The following is a 24,009-nucleotide window of genomic DNA, read 5'->3' on the forward strand; positions in this document are numbered from 1 at the left end:
ACGAAAATCTCCGATCGTTCGGCAGATTCTCCGATTTTTTTCGTCAGTCTTGAAATTCTCCATGAGGCTCGCCAGCTAGCTACCCGCCTTTACCCGCCTTAGTGAGTGAGATAGTGAAAGTGATGGAACGAGTCTACCACTGCCATGAAGCTCAGAAGCTAGCTCTTTCTCCTATAGCATAAAGAGAGGACAAACATGTAGTGAGTCTAGCATGGGAACGAGAATCTGTTTCGCCATTCTTCCGAGTTGTTGCCGTGCTGCTGCCGACTTCTCTTGATTCTTCTGTGTGCTTTGTGAACTTCGTACCGAAATACCTCTGAAATTACTATTCGAGTGTGCTGTAAGCACCGTAACATCAGACAGGAGCTTTGTAACACCTGAGTGGACCAGCCGTGTGTTGTGAACAGTATAAACATCTGCGTGCTTTGAAAATGGCCTCCACGTGTGGAAAGTTAACTGGTGTTAGCAAGAAGCGTACACATAAGATGTGGACTTCTTCCAGCAGTAGCAGACTCCAATCAACCCCTTCTATTGTACATATGTAAATAAGAAACCTACTATAAGTTTAGGTAAGTGCATGTGAACTTGTAGGCCTACTGTACCATTACATTTATGTACAGTATGTTCACTAATTTCTTTATTTTTCATATTCATGTACAGTACACCCTCATTATCGACGGGGGATAGGTACCTAAGATACCCGTCGATGCCTAAAACCATCGATACCGATTTTCGTCTGGTCAGGTACCCTTTATTTATATATCTTAATATCCCTTCAATCACTCGTATGTAATATGGAGTTTAGTTTTAGTGTTTCTAAGAAATAAATTAGTTAGGCAATTGAAAAACTGAATATCATAATAAAACTACTTATATTAAGTAAAGAATTATGGAAAAAATAGCATAATCTCTGATGTTGATGCATAGTGGTCGTACACTGGACCTCAACTTGTAATGGCTGCTGTATCATCACTTCTCTCTCCACTTACACCTCACTTCATCTAAAAATAAAAGGCGAAACCAGCAGTTGTAGCCATCCATATGTTTACATAACCGAGTGTGTAAAAAAAAAAAAAAAAAAACGAAAGCAGCAGTGGTGGTCATTCATACGTTCTAATAACTGAGAGTGTGGGGCAAGTGTTACGTTAGATCAGCTGTTCGCACCGATCTTCACAACACACGCCAGTGCTGCTAGCTCATACCAGAGAGACCACGCTCTCCTATTTACTTTCATTCTCAAGAGCTTCCTTTCATTCTTGATATTCCATTTCTCCCAGACCTAAATTTTCATGACTGTATGGCAGTTTATGCTATCAAAGATGAATCTTGGCCTAGCTTTCGCTAGGATCTTCTTTTAGGAAAATTCAACTCTCCTTATGCTCGTATATTTCATATTTAATCTCTGCCTAACTTTTGCAAGAAATATCCTTTATTGACAAAAAATCCAACTCGTCTTTAACATTATAACAAATGATACAGGAGCATGGGTTTTATCATATGTCCTTCTGCATTACCACACAACAGCACAGACACACGATCTTTTGCTGCTTTAAAGCCTGGCGCACTTTTCTCCTTCGAAATGTATGTTCTTTTAGGCATTTTCTTCCACCACAGGCGTGTTTCGTCCGCATTAAACACATGTTCATGCCTGTACCCTTTCTCCCTTATAAGTTCAGCAAAGTCACGTGGGTACGATTCTCCTGCTATCTGATCTGCTGAAGCTGCTACACCAGTCATTCTAATATTATGTAGGCCATACCTTTTCTTAAAATTCTCGAACCAGCCCTTGCTGGCTGCAAATTTCTTTTGCCTAGAAGCACCAACATTACTAGGCCTATCACCATCGTCATTACTTTCATCACCATCATCACTATTTTCACCTGCCTCACTTTCATCACCATTATCTTCACCAACACCACTGCTTTCACCAGCAAACCGAGCGTAGAGTTGTTTTGCTTTGTTTCTGATGAACTGGGAGTCTAGCGGCACGTGTCGACGGTTTAAGTCCTCAATCCAAATATTCAGTGCCTTTTCCACCTTCACCGAGGCATCATCTCTCACATGCATCGTTACTTTAGCCGATCCTGGTGTGCACGAAGCCAGAGCATCTTTAATGTCTTTTTCTCTCCATTTTATGCCACGAACACTGGACTCATTCATGCCATACTCGCGACCAACCGCTGCATAGCTCATTCCACTTCTAAGTTTTTGTAATATTTCGTTCTTTACTTCCAAGGTAAGTACTTTCCTTGCTCTCTTAGCTGCCTTATTTCCAGTTGGAGTGTTACAAGGGCACTTCGGAGCCTTGATGATCGCGAAAGCACGATAGATGTGGCTGAACACGATATGAGAACAACAGACAAACGTGTACTGATGCTGTTGTTTGTTGGGTCGGCAGGAACATGCCGCGAGCAGCCAGAGACACCTGGCAGGATGGCGCGCAAACTTGCTAGGAGGTGCCAATACAATTCTTTATTTTTTTATTTTTTTAATAATAATAATTTAACTCCCAGGAGAAAAAAAAAAACGTCGATAATCAAATCCGTCAATAAAAAAAACGTCGATAATGAGGGTGTACTGTATAGTACTGTATTCATTACAGTATTGTACAGTATCAAACAGTATACAGTACTCTCTCCAAACACATTTGTAATGATATGAGTAATGATGATAGTGTTCACCGAAACATATAAGGTACTGAGTGGGTAGGGTTTTCAATAATTCGGCAATTTTGATATTTCGGCACTTGCCTGGTCCCATAGATGCCGAAAAATCGGACTTCTACTGTATTAGTATTAGTTATTTATTGTCAGGGGTGATGTAACTTTCTCTAGAGGCTAACAGTACAGTAATTCAGCAATTGTGAGTAATTAGTCTCTGCTGTGTACTGTTGAGAAAGTTTATAAATTCTCGTTCTTAGAGAATCTTAGTAAGTCAGCGTAAAGTAATCGTTGCTTGCTGTAGCAAGACAATCATTGTCTCTGCTCTTCAATATTATTGAATATTATTATCAAATTAAATAACATTTAACCATTTATATTTCAAAAAACACAGTGATATAAAAAAACAGATGCCTAGCTCTGTCTATTTGCCTCATTCCTAAACCAATACAAAATGACAAGATCTCCATCCCTTTTCTCCCTCTACATAGCCCATCAGACATACAAGGAATATGTGGACAGAATTCCTTCTTCCCAATCCTTATAGAAGATAATGATAAAAGCAGTAAAATAAGACTGGATGGAGTAACATGATAGACTGGGCAGTATCTCTAAATAATTAGCATGTTCTGATACTTCTCATCATAACAATATTCAATAGTGGTTTATGATGATTTAACAAAATATGGTCCATTAAAGATTTAAATTCACAGGAGAGGTGGGGATTAGTTCTCACACAATGCCACTCAGGGAAGAATGACTAGTTATTCTTCGCTTACAAGTTTGGACTGAGTAGCTTAGCCCAAGGTCCCTATGCTCTTAATGGAACAATGAAGATGTAATGCATTAAAAATAAACAAACAAGTAAAAAATCCAACAGTATAATGTGAGAAGTGTTATAACATGCTAATTACAATGAAACAGTGCCCTATCCATAATGTCATTTCCAGTCTTCCTTAAAAAAAAAATTCAGTAATAACTTACATTAAGATGTTTAACAGTAAGGAAGTGTTTCTCCAAGTCTGCTCGAGAGTAATATCGCACTTTGCACAACCCACACCTGGTGAATGAACTCACCAACTGCAAAGGCAAACAACAAGTTAGATGTATAGTACGAACTCTGCATACACTGCACAAATACAATTCAAAACATGAGGGAGCATCCAGTGAGTGCAATTCTATACCACTGTGCCCATCAACTGATCAAAGGGCCAAACATCTGACTGTCCTGTGACCTTGATCTTCACCACTACTCTCAAAATAAACTCCCTTTACTCTTGCTTTACTGTGAACCCTCCTACGAAGTTGGGTTTAAATCAAACAAAAGTGTTTAAATTCACCTTGACAAGTGACCTTGACCTTGGACCTTCCGTGTGATCATGACATTCAACTGACAATTTCAAAATCTAAATCCTTATTTCACCTTGTGAGCAACAACATGAGGTGGGACTCAGTTAAGACTTAGGTTTTTGGTTACCTTCAATGATGTGCTGTGTGTTGCTATAAGTCTATACATGAAGGGGGTGTTGAGTCCTTCTTTGGTTTCAGAACAGTAAAGACTGTTACATGCTTCCATGGAATAATAATAATAATAATAACAATTATAATTAATAATAATAAGTAAATAAATAAAAAATCACCATCAGCCTAAGGGATTCAGTGGACACAACCTTTTCAACATCAGTCGGACATGCGAGTAATGTAAAAGTTACTGAATATTTTTCAAACTTGCAGGGAAGGAGGGGTTATAAGAATTCATAAACCCTATAAATTGACTAAAATAATATTACTCACCCCATGAGCTCGAATACGGCTGTGAAGATTCATTCCACCTTTGAAGGGACACTCACACTGGGGGCACATCATTATCTTCCCTTTCATCTTGCGCATTTTCACTATGTTCTGCTGGGACTGAAGCTGTGTGGGCAAAAGAATTAAAGCACTAAGTAAAGGGGCCCGTCATTGTAAAAAATAAGACATTCTATATATGTTACCAAAATACTATACAGCAGGGTTGCGTCCAAGTACAGGCTACTGTACTTTAGTCCAAGTCCAAGTACCCGGAAATTTTTCAAGTACAAGTAAAAGTACAGCCTTTTTCCAATTTACTTAAGTCCAAGTATATGTCATTGTACTTACGTACAAGTACTTTATACCATACAAAAATGCTCTTGTTTCGAAGAGGGAAATTAAATGATCGTTACATTCTAAAGGTTAAGTTATTAAGGCAGAAAGTAGTGTTAGAATATTGTATCATTAGCATGATAGGTATTTGTATTATCTGTATATATGTAACTATTTTGTAATAATGGATAATGTAAGTCACACCAAATGTTTTCTTCTATTGCGCATCTCAAGCGTAATTTGTTTGGAGTCAGCTGACTTGACGGGTGTTTTCGATGTATACCGCTCAGTTGCAGCTGGTTGTTGGTGGACGCTGGGTATTTACTTGTTGTTGGAGCCACATTATAAGGGTAGGTACAAGTTGTATAGGATTGTGGAGTTGCGAATACTTAGGTCATGAGGAAATAATAGTGGTATACTGTACATAAAGCAACGTAATTGTATCCACCCCTGTCGGGTTTGTTTGATGGTGGATTGGAATGTTTACTATCTGCGGCTTTCAGCCGGTGCAGAACTGTGTGCAGAAGTGGTAGCCTAAGGTGATGATGACAGGATGCTCACCTACTGGGAATCGAGGCTCGTGATGGTGTGGCCATTGAAGTGAGTGTAAATAATATTACTTTGTGTTGTATATAGCGGTGAGGCATGTTGTGCCTAGGGTGAATATTTGGGCTTTGGTAAATATATTTTCATTTCCTTGCTTTATTATTGTATGCAATTGTGAATTATTATGGATATGATTGTTATGGAATTATTGTGCAGGCATATCTATTATTCATATTTGTTTACTGATGTGATTAGGCTTATAGACTACTCACTGTGTTACTTTTTGATTACCACTGAGGACTGGACCTATACTACATTTGCACTACATAGATTTATTGCATTGATTTATTGTGGCCCAGTGAATTTGCCTTAGATTGTGTACATAGGAATTTTATAACATTATTGAGACTCTGTCCTCTGTTTTATTACAATTCATGTTCCCATTGTTTTATTGGATTATTGTATTGCAGGTTGAAACTTCTTCTGGAATAAATAGCTGTTATGACTTATGTGGCCCATCCTTGATTTTCCCAGTACATTTCAACTTCAACCACCATGGGGGTGCAAGAGGAATATGATGCCTTGAAGAGACAGAGGGGCACCACCAAAGGAAAATTCACCAGGAAGGTAACATTGTGTGAGGAAGGATTGGATAGAGGTGATCATTTAACAGTGTTAAAGAGGAACTGTGATGAAGTGTTGGAAGCATTCAAATGCTTGGAGAGTAAAAGTGATGAACTGCTAACTTTCATATGTGACAATAATCTAAATGACAATGTGGAACAGGAAGCCCAGAAATACATTTTAGACTGTGAAAGAGTTAAGAATGATTTATGTGCAAAAATAGGTAAAATTGAGAATGACCAGAAAGCCATGGATAAACCTAAAGTTAAAGTAAAAGAAATTTGAGCCACCTAAGTTTGAAGGTAATCTGAGAGACTACCCTACCTTTAAAGAGGATTATAAGAATCTTGTCAAAAGTATGTATGGTACTGATCCATATGCTCTTAAAATGTGTCTTGGTGGTGAAGCACTACAGGCAGTAAAGGGCTCTGAGGGTAACTATGAGGAAATGTTTCAGCGACTGGATGATAAATTTGGAAATTCAAGAAAGATTGTGGATTTAGTGATTAGTGATCTCAAGTCTTTAAAGAAGATTACTGATGGTGACACCAAAGGATTCATTAAAATGGTAGACCAGGTTGAGCAGTGTTGGTTAGATCTGAAAAAGGTAAATCTATCGGATGAACTTAACACAGCCAACGTTGTCAGTCACATTGAAAAGGTTTTACCTTCTCTTCAAAAGAGAGAATGGGTCATTAAAGCAGAAGAAGTGTCAGTCACTAGCAAGTTGTTTCCAGAGATGTTGAAGTTCCTGCAGAAGGAGAGGAAAGTTTTGGAGTACATGAATTCTAGCATTAGAAATAGTAGTGGTGATAATAAGGTAACACAAGCAGTACATAATGTTAACAGTACATTTGATAATAACACTGATTCAGACCTGGTAAAGTTGGTGAAGAAGATGGGTGAAGAGCAGCAGGTCAAGAATAAAGAATTTGAATCATGTATTGTAAGCTTAACTGAGATGGTAAAAGGTGCTAACCATAAGGCAAGGGAAGGGATATGATGGTGATGTGGATAAGGTAATGAGTAGATCGGTACATAGATTAGTGGTGTTATTGCCGATAGAGGAACAAATGTAATCTCGATGTGTATGTATTATGATAGACTACTGGTATACCTGTTGTAACTTGTGGAAGTGAGTGTATCATTAGCATGATAGGTATTTGTATTATCTGTATATATGTAACTATTTTGTAATAATGGATAATGTAAGTCACACCAAATGTTTTCTTCTATTGCGCATCTCAAGCGTAATTTGTTTGGAGTCAGCTGACTTGACGGGTGTTTTCGATGTATACCGCTCAGTTGCAGCTGGTTGTTGGTGGACGCTGGGTATTTACTTGTTGTTGGAGCCACATTATAAGGGTAGGTACAAGTTGTATAGGATTGTGGAGTTACGAATACTTAGGTCATGAGGAAATAATAGTGGTATACTGTACATAAAGCAACGTAATTGTATCCACCCCTGTCGGGTTTGTTTGATGGTGGATTGGAATGTTTACTATCTCGGCTTTCAGCCGGTGCAGGAACTGTGTGCAGAAGTGGTAGCCTAAGGTGATGATGACAGGATGCTCACCTACTGGGAATCGAGGCTCGTGATGGTGTGGCCATTGAAGTGAGTGTAAATAATATTACTTTGTGTTGTATATAGCGGTGAGGCATGTTGTGCCTAGGGTGAATATTTGGGCTTTGGTAAATATATTTTCATTTCCTTGCTTTATTATTGTATGCAATTGTGAATTATTATGGATATGATTGTTATGGAATTATTGTGCAGGCATATCTATTATTCATATTTGTTTACTGATGTGATTAGGCTTATAGACTACTCACTGTGTTACTTTTTGATTACCACTGAGGACTGGACCTATACTACATTTGCACTACATAGATTTATTGCATTGATTTATTGTGGCCCAGTGAATTTGCCTTAGATTGTGTACATAGGAATTTTATAACATTATTGAGACTCTGTCCTCTGTTTTATTACAATTCATGTTCCCATTGTTTTATTGGATTATTGTATTGCAGGTTGAAACTTCTTCTGGAATAAATAGCTGTTATGACTTGTGGCCCATCCTTGATTTTCCCAGTACAAATATAATTATACCTTATTAATCAAACCATTTCTTCTATGACAGAATATTAAGTCTACTTCATAATACCTTTACAAAGTCCAACAGAATGTATAAATTTTTGTTAAATATAATGTACTTGACTGTACCTGAAAGTATTTGGTATTTTTTCAAGTACTTAGAGTCTCAGTACAAGTACAAGTACAAGTGTAACCAAAATTTTAAACCCCAAGCACAAGTACATGAAAAACTGTACTTAAGTCCAAGTACCAAGTACAAGTACTGTACTTGGACCCAACCCTGCTGTACAGTAATATCTTGTTATTTGTTGTCTGGCAAAAGAAACTGTTAATGGAGTTCCTTATCAACATTTACTTGGACTGGGAAAAATAACTGCATCAAAAGAAGAAAATGGAAAGAAAAGTTATAGCAATATTAGTAAAACTCAGTGACTTTATGTATGTGAAGACCTACAGGCAGTCCTTGTTTGGTGTCAGTGATGTGTTCCATATCACACCTTTTTCCATACAACTGATATAGTACAAGTAAACTGGTGGGTAACTGGCAAATTAGCCTTAGATCAGGCAATGGAATTTTAATAGGCAATCTTCTGCAATCTTTCTGTATGTATGTATATAAGTATATATAGATAGATAGATAGATAGATAGACAGATACACTCAATCCTCATAAATCGCAGCAATTTGGATCTGGACCACTGCCATGATTTACAAATTCCATGATTTATGAATAATAACTCTTATGTGAAAAATGAATTTGGGTCTGGACTTTGCCCAACCACCCCCCACAGCACCCTACCTACTGTACACCTATCTAGGCACCATCAAACACAATCATACAAATTTAGGAATATTCAGTGCATGTATTTAATAGAAATATGCAATGTTAAGTGATCTCACCTTAATCCTATGATGATATTGCTTAAGTGAATGGGGTGGTGTTGGGAAGAACTTAGAACCTCTCAGCATGAGGTGGGGGTGCTCCCTCATGCTGTTCTCCCTTCTCCAGCTCCTCTGCCTCCCTCAGGAAGCCCTCAAAGTCTGCCTCAGAGATGACAGATGCTACGTCATCCACGTCCTCAGTGTGTGAAGGGCCAGGCTGTGGTTCAGGCTCAGCTTCTGCCCTTACCCGGGCAAAATAGTGGGTGATGAGTTCCTGATGTTTCTCATTAACTCTGCGATTATGCAAGTCCTTGTAAATACGCACAGCTTTTTCTAGGTAACCAAAACTCTCAATACACCTTTCCTCATCACGTTCAATGGATTTCACAATCTCCTTGACCAAGTCTACGTAAACAAGCAAATCACTGAGCACATTCATAGAAGGCTTGCCACGTTCCTGCCCATTCACTTCACAGTTGGTTTGCCTTTCCAAGTGCTCGTCGTCTTGTACAACAGCCTCCACGACAGCCTCAGCATCATCAACCTTATCAGTAATCACGTCCATTATGTCACTAGCTGACACTTCACCACAGCCTGGCAGATTCTAAGCCAGTTGGACAACAGCCTGTATGTTGTTCTCTACACTCTGAGTTGGCGCGTCGTCACTCGTGAGGTTAGGCAGGAGAAAGCGCCAGGCACGTGCAATCGTTGCAACATTAAGCTTGCCCCAAGCCTCTAGTAGTGCGTCAATAGAGTCCTTGACGTTAAATATCCTCCAGAACTGGTACACAGACAACACCTCCCAATTTCCTCCGAGGTCAGGCTCAACAACACCCACCTCTGTCTCACTATCGCTACTGTCTGCCATGATCTCTCTCAGCAGCTGCCGTTCTGGTGCATCGTCGATGACAGCTGAGGTAAACTGGTGATAAGATAACTGGGTGTAAAACAGCTTCGTATTCGCTATTATCTCCTGGTCAAGTGGCTGGAGAAGAGAGGTGGTGTTGGGTGGGAGGAACATAGCTTTGACGCTGAGGTGACATGAGGTTAGGGCTTGTGGGTGAGCGGGAGCATTGTCCATTAGCAGCAACACTTTGAATGGCACTTTAACCCACTTGCAATGAGCCTTCACATTCTCAACAAATCTGTCAAACCAGTCCACAACTAAGCCTGCAGTAGCTCATGCCTTAGTCTGCTGATGCCAATACACCCCCTGACTGATCCATGTCTTCGAAGTTGCGGAAGGTGTGGGGTTTTCTTGTCTTATTAATTACAAAAGGCTTCATCTTGAATGTTCCCTTGGCATTGGTGCAAAATATGACTGTGTAGCGCCCCTTGTCGAGCTTTCTTCCCGGGCCTTTCGGTGTTGACGTGGGAGGTATGTGGTGCCAGGCAGCTTTTTCCACTGGAGTCCAGTCTCGTCCATGTTGAAAACAGATTCTGCTGTATAACACCCCTCCTCTAAAACTGCCTGGAGGACAGTTGGAAAGTCCTCTGCCGCAGCCACGTCAGCAGATGCTCTCTCTCCAGTCGTGTGCACATTCTTCAGGCGCTTCCTTGTCAGAAAGTTAGCCAACCACCCATGGCTAGCATGGAAGGGCTTAGGGGGGTTGACACCGAGCTGTTGACTTGCCAATTTGTGAAAACTCTTAGCCTTCTCCCTGATGACTGAGCTGTCGACCACAATATTCTTCCTTGCCCGCCTCAGTACGAACATCTCCAGACATCTTTCTGTCTAAATTACTGCCTCATCTCTGCACCGTACCCGGCCGTCAATGAGCCCAGTCCCGTAAGCTTTGATGCACTTCTTCACTTTCTCCCTGTTTTTGTAGATCGTCCTTATGGTCGACTCATTCTTCCCTAACTCTTTCGCCAGCCTTGAAACCTTCTCTCCCTTCTCAACACGACGAATGAGCTCCAAACATTGACTGTATGACAACGGCGGCTGCTTCTTGACACCACATTGCTTAAAGCGCTTCATCGGGGGGTTGGGAGGGGCCATGGCAGGTAGGAGGCAGGGGGGAATTTGCACAAAAAAAGGCAGGTAGCTCTCGTACTCCACAGTGATAGTCTGTTGTGTGCAGACTGGCAGGAAGAACAACAACAACGTGGCAGCATTAGTATGCACACTTGCCACCAGGGAAGTGTGGTGATTGGTTGTTGGGTCACGATTTTCAATCTGAATGCCGCGGTTTATGATTCTCCTCGGAAAAGGCCCATTTGGGTGCCTAGGTCCTCAATTTTCGTGACTAAACAGTGATTTAAGGCTGCCAGCAGTCTGACAGCCACTTAGCCATGATTTATGAATCCGTGATTTATGAACACACGATTTACGAGGATTGAGTGTATTTACAGTGGTTTCTCGAATTTCAATGGGCATGGGTACCTAAAAATCACCGCGAAATTCAAACCATCAAAATTTAAACTGAACTTCTTATGGGAAAAATTAGTTTGGGTCTGGGGCTTCCGAACCTAATTATGTAAAATCATGATTTTTTGCCCACACCCCTTGTAAACTTTATGAATTATAATTGTGGTTAAGTAACTGTAGTTCTGCATTGTACTGCCATACTGTCAGCAAGTGTATACTTGGTGTATTTCTGCTCTTTCCTGTATTGCCATTTCTCCTTTGGCTGCAAAGATTTAGAGGTGCCAGGCTGCTCTCGTCCATTACCACTGCTACCCAAAGAACCACTCTTGCTTGCCATCTTGAAACAGGTAAGTTGCGACAAAAATACAAAGAAAATACATACAAATAAACTGCAGTGAAATGCACGTCCACACGTGGAAAGTACAGGCTGAAAGTGCAGCACTTGGCTGGAGAGGGCTGGCTGCTGGCAGGACAGTCGCAAGATGGCCGCTGACAACAAAACATCACCTGGCACATGGCTTGTTGTTGGTGGTGCCTACTCCCATCCAGAAGCTCTTGTCCTTAACCCCTACACCGCGGGCTTGTTTACCAATGACTTGCGTGTGCCGCGGGGTTATTTGGGCTCCGACAGACTCTCAAAAAATATTTGCCAAAAATCAGTTAATAATCCTAGAATAATAAAATTACATATGCTTATGGCACATACCTTCAGCTTTCTCCTGGAATGATTGTTGAGCCTTCGTCAGTTACCGTAGGACTTGTGGTGACCTCTGAAGTAGGGTAACGAAGTCTCCACTTTACACTTCCCGACAACCCGTAATATGATTACCACAGCCAGATACAAACACTATAAACACTATTCTACAATTTTCAAGTAGTTTGGGATCCATACTAAAAAAAAAAACACTGTGAAAGCAATGGAAATTACGAGCGCGTCTGATCGTCGCACTGGCACTAGTTCGCTCTTAGTAGTCTGTCATTTATTATTCATAAAACCCCTCACACTTTATATTTCTATTACTATATAACACTTATATATATCTACAGTCTTTATTCATAAGTTTCCTTCAGTAGTATTAGTTTATTGTCACTGTTGAGATTCAATTTCTTTCAGTAAAATACGTAGCATTCACTTTCTCGTCCTGTATACTGGCATTGAGAGTGAATGTCACTTTCATCTTCACTCTCATAACTCATAGCATTCAGACATGCTAGAGTGAAACTTTCACTTTCATTCCTCCTAGGGTATATACTCGTATTCTTATAATACTACTCATTTACATTTCTATTTACGTTCTCCATTTTATTTACGTTATTTACATTTCTATTTTATTTACACTGTGTTGTGCACTGTCACTTGAAATAACTTATAAAACTGTTTTCCATTGGTCACGTATATTTACATTCATTACTTTCACTTGCTGTTTACACATTATTTACACATTATTTACAATTCCACTTGCACTGTTTTACTCAATAGAAAGATCCTAGTCACTCTTTTATCAATTGTCAGCCCTTTACCTCTTTCCACACGAGGTTTAGTAGGGGGTAAAGGTCACAGGGCCATTTGCATGGGGGTGAAAAAAGGCCTTGAAGTCAGCAAGAAGAAACATACGTACTCTCACTTCGGAAGTTGAGAGTAACCTGATAGCAGAGGGCTAGCATGGAGGCCTGCTAAGGGGTTATTCAGGGTTACCAATATTACTTCTTGAAACAGCTAAGTCTAGCACTGATATGATTGGCAGGAAATCTAGACAATACATTATAAATTTGGTAGTTCCAGGTGAATGTAAATATCACTTAGGCTTCTCCCTTCCCTCCTTACATGTATATTTATTTTGAAAATAGATTAGAGGCCTACTTAGGAGATATATTTTCAGAGCTACCAATGTTAGATCTTGAAACAGCTTTGTCTAGCACTGATATGATTGCCAGGAAATCTAGACAATACATTATAAATTAGGTAGTTCCAGGTGAATGTAAATATCACTTAGGCTTCTCCCTTCCCTCCTTACATGTATATTTCTTACGAAAATAGATTATACGGCATATTTCAAGGGGAAAAAAACAGCGAAAATTAGCGAACGAGTGCACGTGAGGTGTTGTCAGGTGATAATTAGCCAATTCCAGGTGTTTGGCACTCTCACTTACCTTATTTCTTTCTTGTATATATTATTTGGTATAAGAATAGGACATAGGGCTTATTTCAATGGATGAAATCAGCGAAAAATTCCAGGGAAGATTTACTTAGCGTAGCACGGCCGGGCAGGCGAGAGGATAGGGTAATGGAGGGGGGGTAGGGAGGGGAGTCAAGAACGGGGAGAAATGGCTAAATTGTCAACAACAGATGGGAGTACAGATGAGATTAGGAGTGCTGACTAGTGTTGGACATTGGCAGTACTGATAGATGATACAAGCCCCCACTTGGAAGCCCGGGTGAATTCAAAATAACACAGAATCACAAAAGCGACGCCCCGCGGTATGATCCCTTGCTCCCAAGCGTCACGAAAGTGACGCCCCGCGGTTAAGGGGTTAAACAACATGACTTTATTTTTTTTCTCAGTCTCTATCGTTCATTTCTACGTTGCTCCTTATATTCATAATTACTGTACTTCTCTTCGATTCAGTATTCTGCCTACTGTATTTGCTACCACCTGTTATTTATTTTGTTTTAGTATTTCTATTATTGATTCTTTTCTTTAATTTCTCTTGTTATATCTTCGAGTTATTAAAGTATTGATTAATTAATAATACTGTAAGTATATTTACAGAATGACGGGGAATAGTCCAGGGTGTGAATTGTCCTGATGGGAAATCGTCCATGTTTTGACGGGGAATTATCTGACGGTGAACTGACTTGACAGTGAATTGTCTCGGAACCTTATCATCATGTGCTCCACATATGAATAAATTACGTTGATTTTCATTCTCTTCTTGACACATGTCACAAATGATGTTAGGTTAGGCTCATACTTTTTCTTATAATTATCCTTCACTTCTAGCATTTTGGTTTGCATAAAAAATATTACCTTTGCTTGTTTTGGTTGGAATCTGGCTCTGAGATCAAATGTCACACATGTGAGGTAGGCAGACCACTCCATTTGAAAATTGATTCATCGAAGGCTAAACTGTCGAAATTCAAGAAACCACTGTATATATATATCTCTGGCTCTGAGATCAAATGTCACACATGTGAGGTAGGCAGACCACTCCAAAATGCATTGAAAATTGATTCATCGAAGGCTAAACTGTCGAAATTCAAGAAACCACTGTATATATATATCTATCTATCTATCTATTGCCAGACGCCTCAATCCCGTTTGGGGTGGCCACAAACAAATCGCCTCCAAGTCGCCCTGTCCCCAGCCATTTCACTGCCCTGCTCCCAACTCACACCCCCCTCTCTCATATACCTCTCCACCCCATCCCTCCATCTCATCCTCGGCCTCCCCCTCCCTCTTCCCCCCTCCACCTCACTCACATACACTCTCTTCATCAGTCTTTCACCCTCCATCCTCTCCACATGGCCAAACCACCTCAGTGTGTTCCTCATAACACACAGGTAATCCCTGTATGGACCAAACACTGACCTTGCCCCATGCCCTTGACAACTGATGGATTATTCTCATAACTGAATACCTTAATCCTTGCCATACCCTCTAACTGTCCACCAAGTCTGGTATAAATCAGATTAAAATGGTTTAAGATGACCTTGCTGGGTCAATCTCTGAATTAGCCTTGTGTTCCTGACCCTTTTGACCTACTGTTCTTGAAGATGATAAGACAACCTGTTGGCTGACCCTCAACCCTTTCATCAAATTTGCTTAAAATTGGATAAATAGTGAGTTAATTTGTTCTCTCCCTCTCTCTCTCTCTCTCACACACACACACACACACACACATAAGCAAAATAAAACATCTGCAACAGATTCATGAGCACAGGTGTAATAACTAGGAGGAGGTGGAACTAACCCGAGACTGTGCCTTCAGGAGATCCAACATGCTGTAAGCTTTTTCCAAATATACTCTGGCCAGTCTATTGTGGTTCTTCCCTTCAAGGTGAGTTTGGAAGCCCTGCAATACAACAAAAATTATTTATTGACAAGCTAAGGCAGTGAGAACAACATTACTGTATATGAAAAGTGCAGTACTTCCTCATTTAAAGTTGTTTAATTATTAAGATGCTGATAAATTAATGCATATTCTTCACTATAATTTCCTCTGAAGATTTTTTTTTTTTTTTTTTTTTTTTTTTTTTTTTAACCCTTACATCATGAGTCAAATTTCACTTGAAGCCTGCTTTAATTAAAGGAGAATTTCACTCATACACATCCCATATTTAAGAGGTGACTGTTATAACAAATGAAGTAATTGAAAGAAACACTAATGTTTATACAATATATTTTACTCTCTTGGTTTACATCAACATTTTTTTTTCCCCACTTAACAAACCTAGAGAAAATAAAAGGACACATAAATGACAGGCATCTAATCTGATGCATCCTTGTCTACAGCTGTATGTATTTTGTGCCAACCCATCAGTACAAATATCACACAGCCACAAACAGTAAGATTCATAATCCCTTCAATCAACGGACATCCTTGTTGTTCTTAACTTTATTCTTGCTAATTCCAGAAAATTCTTTACTTTATTCTTGCTAAGTCCAGATGAATGGTAGAGGTTAGCTACTCCCTACATCATCCTTTCACTAGAAAAGGTCTTTTCTTTAGCTGAATGAACATTGTAGATAGCAAGAATACCACAAAACAACATAATACGACACCTGGTTCAAGGGATTACTTCACTGCAAAAATATATTGCACTCACATGAAATGTCTTGAAGAACTGCTTATCACAGATGTGGCACATCAGTACCTCAAAAGATGGATCATTCCTCTGGTGTGAGGAGAGAGAGAGAGAGTTACATAGTTACACAGATACACAGACCACACAGACCTTATTGTTCCTACAAGGCAGTCTGGCCTTAATACTAATACAGTGCTATAACCATGGGAGAAAGAGAAAAGTATAGAACAGCAGAAGGCTCTCTCCCCCACCCTCCAGACCCTCCGGCATTTGCTGTACAGGAAACAAGAGAGGAAGTAATACCTTGCAGGATTGAAAAACCTGAAGGAATTTTATAGGATCAGCAGAAAGTAGAATAATATGGAAATGGAGAATTCAGGCATACAGCCACACTCTCTATGCATGCACTTTTTTTTTTTTTTTTTTTTTTTCTATATAAAACAGATGAACAGAATGTTTATCTATTATATCTGCCCTAAAATACTGTCTATGTTGATTACTAGTTAGGTGTATTGTGTTTAATAAACAGATGAATGTAGACGCAAATATGCAATAACTGCTCTATCCTAACTAAACGATACCAATTGCATCGAGATACATGTCCAGTCTCTTTTTTAAACAAATTTATGGTCTATCTATCTATCTATCTATAGCCCAACGCCCTAATCCCGCAAAGGGTGGCCGCAGACAAAACACCTCCAAGTCACTCTGTCACCCACCATTTGACTATCCTCCCCCCAACTCACCCCCCCCTCCCTCATATACCTCTCAACTCCATCCCTCCACCTCATCCTCAGTCTACCCCTCCCTCTCCCTCCCTCCACCTCACCTACATACACCCTCTTAGTCAGTCTTTCATTCTCCATTCTCTCCACATGTCCAAACCACCTCAGTATATTTCTCCTAATCTTCTCAACCACATCCACATCTACCCCACAACGTTCCTTCACTTCTTCATTCATCAACCTGTCCCTCCACTCTCAATCACATTCCCAGGAGTTTACTCCATTCACTTACAACAAAGTAAGAGAAGAAGTTTTTGGTTGTATCAAGGTTAGCCCTCCTTGCTTGCAACTTCCTACCATTTCCTCGGGTTACAGTCACGGCAATAACTGTGAATAACTTGCTTGAATCAATCTTACTGAAGCCTTTCAGAATTTTAAAACATTCAATTAGATGTCCCCTGAGTCTCCGTTTTCTAAGAGAGAAAAGGTTTAATTCCCAGAGTCTCTCGAGATATAGTTTATTCCCTAGGGATGGGATTAACTTGGTAGCCCTATGCTGAACTGCTTCAAGTATTTGTATTTCTTTGACTAGGTGAGGTGCTCAAAATTGTACTGCAAACTCTGTGGCCTAACTATGCTTTTGTACTGTACAGGGGGATTACAATATCTCTGTTTTATATGTAAAATGTCTTTTGATGAAAACTAGGGCCCTGTTGGCTTTATTGGTGGAAGAGATACATTGATTTGAACATTTTAGGTCGTCTGAAATTAGTATGCTTAGATCCTTAACTAGTGAGGGCTTGCTAATGATTTGGCCCTTCATTTCGTGATCATATCTTTTTTTCTTCCTACATTGCAGTACCTGACATTTACTTACATTGAAGGGCATTTGCCATTTTTCTGCCCAGCTGACAATTTTGTTAAGGTCATTTTGAAGGCTAATTCTGTTTTCTGTTAATATAGTGTTTCCGATTTTTGTATCGTCCGCAAATATAGAAATGAAGTTGTTTAGGTCAACATCAATATTGCTACTAAATATAATAAACAGGACTGGTCCCAACACCAATCCTTGAGGAACACCACTGGTCACGGAGCCCAGTGTGACTCCACTCCATTTATAATGATTTGTTGCCTTCTCTCATTCAACCAACAACCTATCCACTTAAGAATATTTCCATCAATTCCAAGTGGTCTTACTTTTGTCATTAATTTATTATACGGCACTTTGTCACAGGCGTTCTGGAAATCTAAGTAGACTGTATCAAGAGACCTGGTACAATCATTCACTTTAAAAAGTGTATCATAAAACTCAATCAGATGTCATGCATGATCTCCACATTCTAAAGCCATGATGGCTGTTCCTAATTAAGTTTTTAGTTTCTAGGAACTCAACTATCCTATCTCTAATTAATGATTTGAGGATCATTCCCAGATAGAGGTTAAGCTTATTGGTCTATAATTACCTAGTTGATCTCCATGGCCCGTTTTATATACAGTATAGGAGTCACATTAGACAGTCTCCAGTCTGCTGGAACCTTTCCTTGTTGTAGGGACTTGTTAAAGATAGATGTCAGAGGACTGCATATTGCATCCACAACATTTTCCAGTATTTTAGGGTAGAAATTGCCTGGGCTGGGAGTCTTATTACTGCTCATTTTATTAAGTTTATCTCTCACTTCGTTACTGCTAATATGCGTATTACTTAGTACGTGGTGGTAACCATATAACCAAACCATACGTGTTCCCTATGTGTCAGCAAGTGGGTTGGTGGAGGGTTAGTGCCTCTCCCTGTAAAACTGCTAATATGCGTATTACTTAGTACGTGGTGGTAACCATATAACCAAACCATACGTGTTCCCTATGTGTCAGCAAGTGGGTTGGTGGAGGGTTAGTGCCTCTCCCTGTAAAACAAATAACTCAAAGTCAAATGGCCACCCCTTACGGGATTAGGGCGTCTGGCAATAGATAGATAGATAGATAGACTTAGTACGTTTTGTAATGACATTTGCTGCTCTTCGATGGTGTCATTGGCATCTACTGTTAGAACTGAACTGAAAAAATTATTTAAAGTAAAGGCAATTTCCTTATCATCCAAGATAAGAGCACCCTCGTCGCTGGTAAGTGGACCAATGCCTGCCTTAAGTTGCTCATTGCCGTTAGAGAGACAGAGAGAGATCAATGATGGTGTTTCAGTTTGGGTAACCCACTTACAGTGATTACTTATACAATGGCATGCATGAAAAGGATCAGCTTCAAACAAAATTTCAAAGAAGACTAAATATATTAAGTACTTTTTTTGTGTGTGTGTTCATGTTAGACTCTGGGCACAGGCTTCAAGGCCTATTCCCAAGTCCCAGTAGGCCTCCTACATTTCCATATGTCACCACTTCAGCACTAACACCCACCATCCATATTGAATACATATAGGGGTGTCTCACACAGGATTAGTAAACTGGTAATGCCACGATATACAATACCCCTAGATGCGATACCTCGGTTTAGTGATGGGGGTACAAATACCACCAGGCCCCAATACCTGATGGGCGAGCCCTGGTTTAACAATGGGCCCTCCGATGTCACATCCACAGATGACGGGTCGAAATTTTGAGTTGTGCTTGTTCCTGCAGCCAGCTGAGCCCGCCCGCATCCCAGGATGCGCAGAAACGCTCGCACAGGCCCCATAGCCATCGCTCACCCATATCTCTCTTCCCGCACCGGCCATCTCAGAGTGAGGATCTCTCTTACGCTCACCTGCCACGCATCGTGTTGCATCACCAACGTTATGCATGTTTCTATCGTAGTGCAATGTAACTGTGTTCAAGCAGTGCCGTCAGTAGAGCAGTGATACTAATCATGTGTGGAGTGCAATATTGTGTGATTTTGGGCTCACATAAGTGAGATAATGTCTGGTAAGGGTACTGCATGTGGTGGGGCTAGTAGAGGCCCTAGTCGTGGTGGTAAGCGTCCTGCTAGTAGTGGTGTTGGTGATGTTCCTGCGAAGTGTGTACGTAAGACTGTGTCACTAAGGTGAAACTAGACATCTTTAAGCAGCACGACAAAGGCGAAGGTGCATGTTCTATCGCATTGGCTCTCCACCTGGCCCAGTCAACTGTCTCCACGATCATAAAGAAGAAGGAGGCCATTAAGGCTGCTGATGGGGAGGTTGCAACCTTATCCACCTCCAGTTATCACTCGCCAGCGAAAGCCTGCGATGGAGGAGCTGGAGCAGATGCTGGGCTTGTGGATGGAAGATCAGAACCAGCACAAGGGCTCTCTCGCTCTGAGACGAGCTAAGGGTCAGGGTTGAGCTTGGTGAACGCGATACCTTTAAGGCTAGCCACAGGTGGTTTGACTGGTTTAAGACGCGGGCAAATCTCCATTATGTGAAGATTTACAGTGGGGCGATGAGTGCAGATACGGTGGCAGCGGCAGCGTTTCCTGACGATCTGAAACGCATCATCGTAAAGGGTGGCTATAGTGCAAAGTAGGTCTTGAATTTTGACGAGACTGGGCTCTTTTGGAAGAGAATGTCCTCCAAGACATATCTTGCAACGAGGGAAAGGTCTACGCCAGGATTCAAGCCCTCGAAGGACTGGCTGACACTGCTGCCGGGGGACAACGTCAAGGGCAACCTCAAGTTGAAGCCACTCCTAGTCTACCACTCAGAGAACCCCAAGCTCTGGTGGGGTATGTTAAGGAGAACATACTCCACCTGGAAGTCGAAAAAGAAAGTTTGGTTGACTTCAGATATCTGTTCGTCGTATTTCCACTCATGCCTCTCTTGTGTTATGAAGAGGTATGCGTCTCATGAAAATCTGGCAGACAGATTTCTCATGGTGGTGGGTAACGTGCCTAGCCACCCGCCCGCGATGAAGGAATGGGCCAGCAATATTGTGGTGGTGTTCCTATCCCCCAACACAACGTCCTTGTTGCGGCGGATGGATCAAGGGGTGATCGTTGCCTTTAAGGTCTACTACCTCTGCCGCACGATGAAGCAGTTGGTAAGGGCCTGCGACAGTGACGACAGGACAACATTACAGCAGTTCTGGAAGGGGTACAACATACGCCACGCCCTGGAGAATATAACTGAGGCATGGGACAAGGTGAGCCAGGAAACGATGAACGGTGTGTGACGGAAGCTGTGGTCAGAGAGTGTTCACTCCTTCTCTGGCTTCCCCGAGGGTATGCAAGCTCCGCCTGTCGAGCGTGCGCAACAGGACACTGTTGACACACGAGGCAGGCTTCAGGGAGGTTGACGAGGATGATGTGGAGGAGGTTCTCGACAGCCACAGGGAGGAACTCAGCAACAAGGAGCTCCTCAATATGGAGATCCAGCAGGCGCACCAGGAGGCAGAGGAGGAGGAGGCTGTGCCTGAGGTCCGAGCTCTCGACATCAAGATCCTGAAGGAGATGCTAAAGAAGCTGGACGAGATCACAGACCTTATGAAAACACACGACCCCTCCCAGGACGAAGCAGGGACAAAATCAATCGGCTCGAGGAGGGTATGAAAGTGTACAGGACGATGCTGGAGGAGAAGAAGAGGGCGGCCAAGCAGACAACGATCACAGCCTCCTTTAAGCAGGCCCCCACCAGACCAGCAAGCCACACAGGATTTCCCCAGCCCTCAATGAGCAGAACATCTCCCCAGCATTCAACAAGCAGAGCATTTCCCCAGCCTTCAGCTAGCAGAGCATCTTCCCAACCTTCAACCAGCAGAGCATCTCCCCAACCTTCAACTAGCAGAGCATCTCCCCAGCCTTCAACCAGGACGTGCTCGGCCTGTTGTGCTAGATCTAACCTCCAGCTGTTCACCATCTCCCGTGTCACCTGTGTCTCCATTAAGGCACTCTGCCACTCCACTGCTGCCTTCCTCATCATGGCCTCCATCTCCCACACCACTTCGGCCCCTCGCCATGACGAAAGCCACCACAACTGACTCCATATCTACCTCATCATTTATTGCAGTGGTCTCCCTCGCCACCTCACCGGATATTGTAGCTGTCTCCCACGCCACCTACTCTAACATCGCATCACACTCCATCGCCACCCCAAGAGCCATCGCATCGCACCTCACCACTACCTGAGTCATCGCACCGCGTTCCATCGCCTCCGTCTGAGTCATCACATCGCACTTCATTGCCACCCCCCTCTGACTCTCCCCTGGAGAGAGGGTTTGAGGACTTTAAGGAGGAGGATTGAGTGTTGGGGAGCACCACATGTCTCCTAGCCTTGGGGTGGATAGCAAGGATGATGACCAGGACTGGACATGGACTTACAAGCAGTAAGTGATGAGAGGTGTTTGATATTTTCTAACCTATTCCTTATGATTTTCAAGCTTTATTTGTTGGTTCAGTAAGTTATTTACAGGTGTTAGGCTTGGGTTAGCTTCCCTGACAGCTGTTAGGCCATTTAGCTTGCCTTTAAACCTGTTTTTGGGTTCATCTGGGTGGGTTTTGGACTTGGTTTGGGGAGAAACCCAAGGCTGGTAAATGGTCCACATTGAAATACATGTTAAAAGTACCCCGACATACAATACCTCGCCTAACGATGGGGTTTTACCTAACCAATTAGATCATTAAACCAGGGTATGCCTGTATATATATATATATATATATATATATATATATATATATATATACTGCATATATATATATATATATATATATATATATCCATCCATCCATCACCCAATCCTACATTGCCCCATGAGGAGTGTAGGAGCCCGGGGCTAGGCAGTCCTGACATGTAAGATGAGAGTAATCTTCCCAATATCAGACGTAATACAGCCAAAGGCATGTCCGGAAACTGGGCCCGTCCAGATATTGGGCCTCTGCCTCTAGGACTGGTACTAATGGACCCTAACCCAGCCTAACTCAGAAAAACACCTACATAACTCCCTACTGGACATGCATAGCACCTATTTAAGGACCTATTCACAACAATAAGGGACATAAAGTAATGAAAAAAATGCAAAGGAACCAGAGAATGAGGTTTTAGAGGTCTATTTATCTATTGCCAGATGCCTTAATCACGTACGGGGTGGCCACAAACAAATCGCCTCCACGTCGCCCTGTTCCCCACCATTTCACTGCCCCACTCCCAACTCACACCTCCCTCTCTCATATACCTCTCCACTCCAACCCTCCATCTCATCCTCGGCCTCCCCCTCCCTCTCCCCCCTCCACCTCACTCACATACACTCTCATCAGTCTTTCACCCTCCATCCTCTCCACATGGCCAAACCACCTCAGTGTGTTCCTCCTAACGTTTCCTATCACATCCACATCCACACCACAACGCTCCTTTATATCCTCATTTGTCAGCCTGTCTCTCCATGTGACTTCACAGGTTCCTCTTAAATAACTCATTTCCACTGCTGTCACTCCTGACCTGTGTCCTTCCAACAATGTTCAAGCTTCACTTCCGTATGTTAGAGTTGGTATCACAATACTGTCATGTAGTAACTTTTTCACTTCCATGTTCACTTCCCTGTTTCTTATAACTGCTTTCAAGGAAACAGCAAACTTTCTTCTTTGTTGTACCCTTTCAAGCATTTCACCCTCCAAACTTCCATCCTTACTCATCACACTCCCCAAGTACTTAAACGTACCCTCATTTTCCATTTCCTCCTCATCCAACCTCACTGTACATTCACTGACTTCACCTCTCTCAAAGACCATCACTTTACTCTTCCCTACATTCACCTTTAGATTCCATTTCTTACACACTCTCCCAAACTCATCCACCAAGCCTTGCAGCTCCCCTTCAGTACTTGTGTTTTGTTTCTGCTGAATTAATCATGATTTCAGATTATTTGGGCACCCCTTCACACCATATAGCCCACATAATCAGGGTATCACCGTAACTGAATTTATCAAATCAGAAACTCATTGACAGGGTTAGGCATATAACAGAGGAGCTGGCTGGAGAAGAGCAAGGGGGATTTAGGAAGGGAAAAGGATGTGTAGATCGGATATTTGTTCTAAGATGTTTAGTGAACTATCTAGAGATGGGAAAGAAAGTGTATGCTGCCTTCATGGACTTGGAGAAAGCTTATGACAGAATAGATAGGCAAAATATGTGGAAGGTATTAAGAATATATGGACTGGAGGGGAAATTGGTGAGTGCTGTGAAGAGTATGTACAAAGGAGCTAGGGCTATGGTGCGAGTGGATG

General features: G+C 41.6%; 1 protein-coding gene and 1 pseudogene across 2 annotated transcripts in view; one reads left to right on the forward strand and one right to left on the reverse strand.

The window, feature by feature from the left end:
• Positions 1 to 24,009, reverse strand: part of LOC145397821 (uncharacterized) — a 140,263-nt gene that overhangs the window by 66,372 nt on the left and 49,882 nt on the right. For both annotated transcript variants that reach the window (XM_080270850.1, XM_080270849.1), the window contains exons 7-10: positions 16,130 to 16,198; positions 15,274 to 15,375; positions 4,455 to 4,577; positions 3,645 to 3,740 (exon numbers count right to left, since the gene is read on the reverse strand). In XM_080270850.1, coding sequence (XP_080126976.1) covers positions 3,645 to 3,740; positions 4,455 to 4,577; positions 15,274 to 15,375; positions 16,130 to 16,198 — 390 coding nt within the window. The remainder of the gene's footprint in view (positions 1 to 3,644; positions 3,741 to 4,454; positions 4,578 to 15,273; positions 15,376 to 16,129; positions 16,199 to 24,009) is intronic.
• LOC145397773 (uncharacterized) lies at positions 5,886 to 6,957 on the forward strand (annotated as a pseudogene).

The sequence above is a fragment of the Coenobita brevimanus genome, chromosome 43 (assembly GCF_032717465.1).
Source record: "Coenobita brevimanus isolate Jiangsu-jjx chromosome 43, ASM3271746v2, whole genome shotgun sequence".
Classification (NCBI taxonomy): Eukaryota; Metazoa; Arthropoda; class Malacostraca; order Decapoda; family Coenobitidae; genus Coenobita; species Coenobita brevimanus.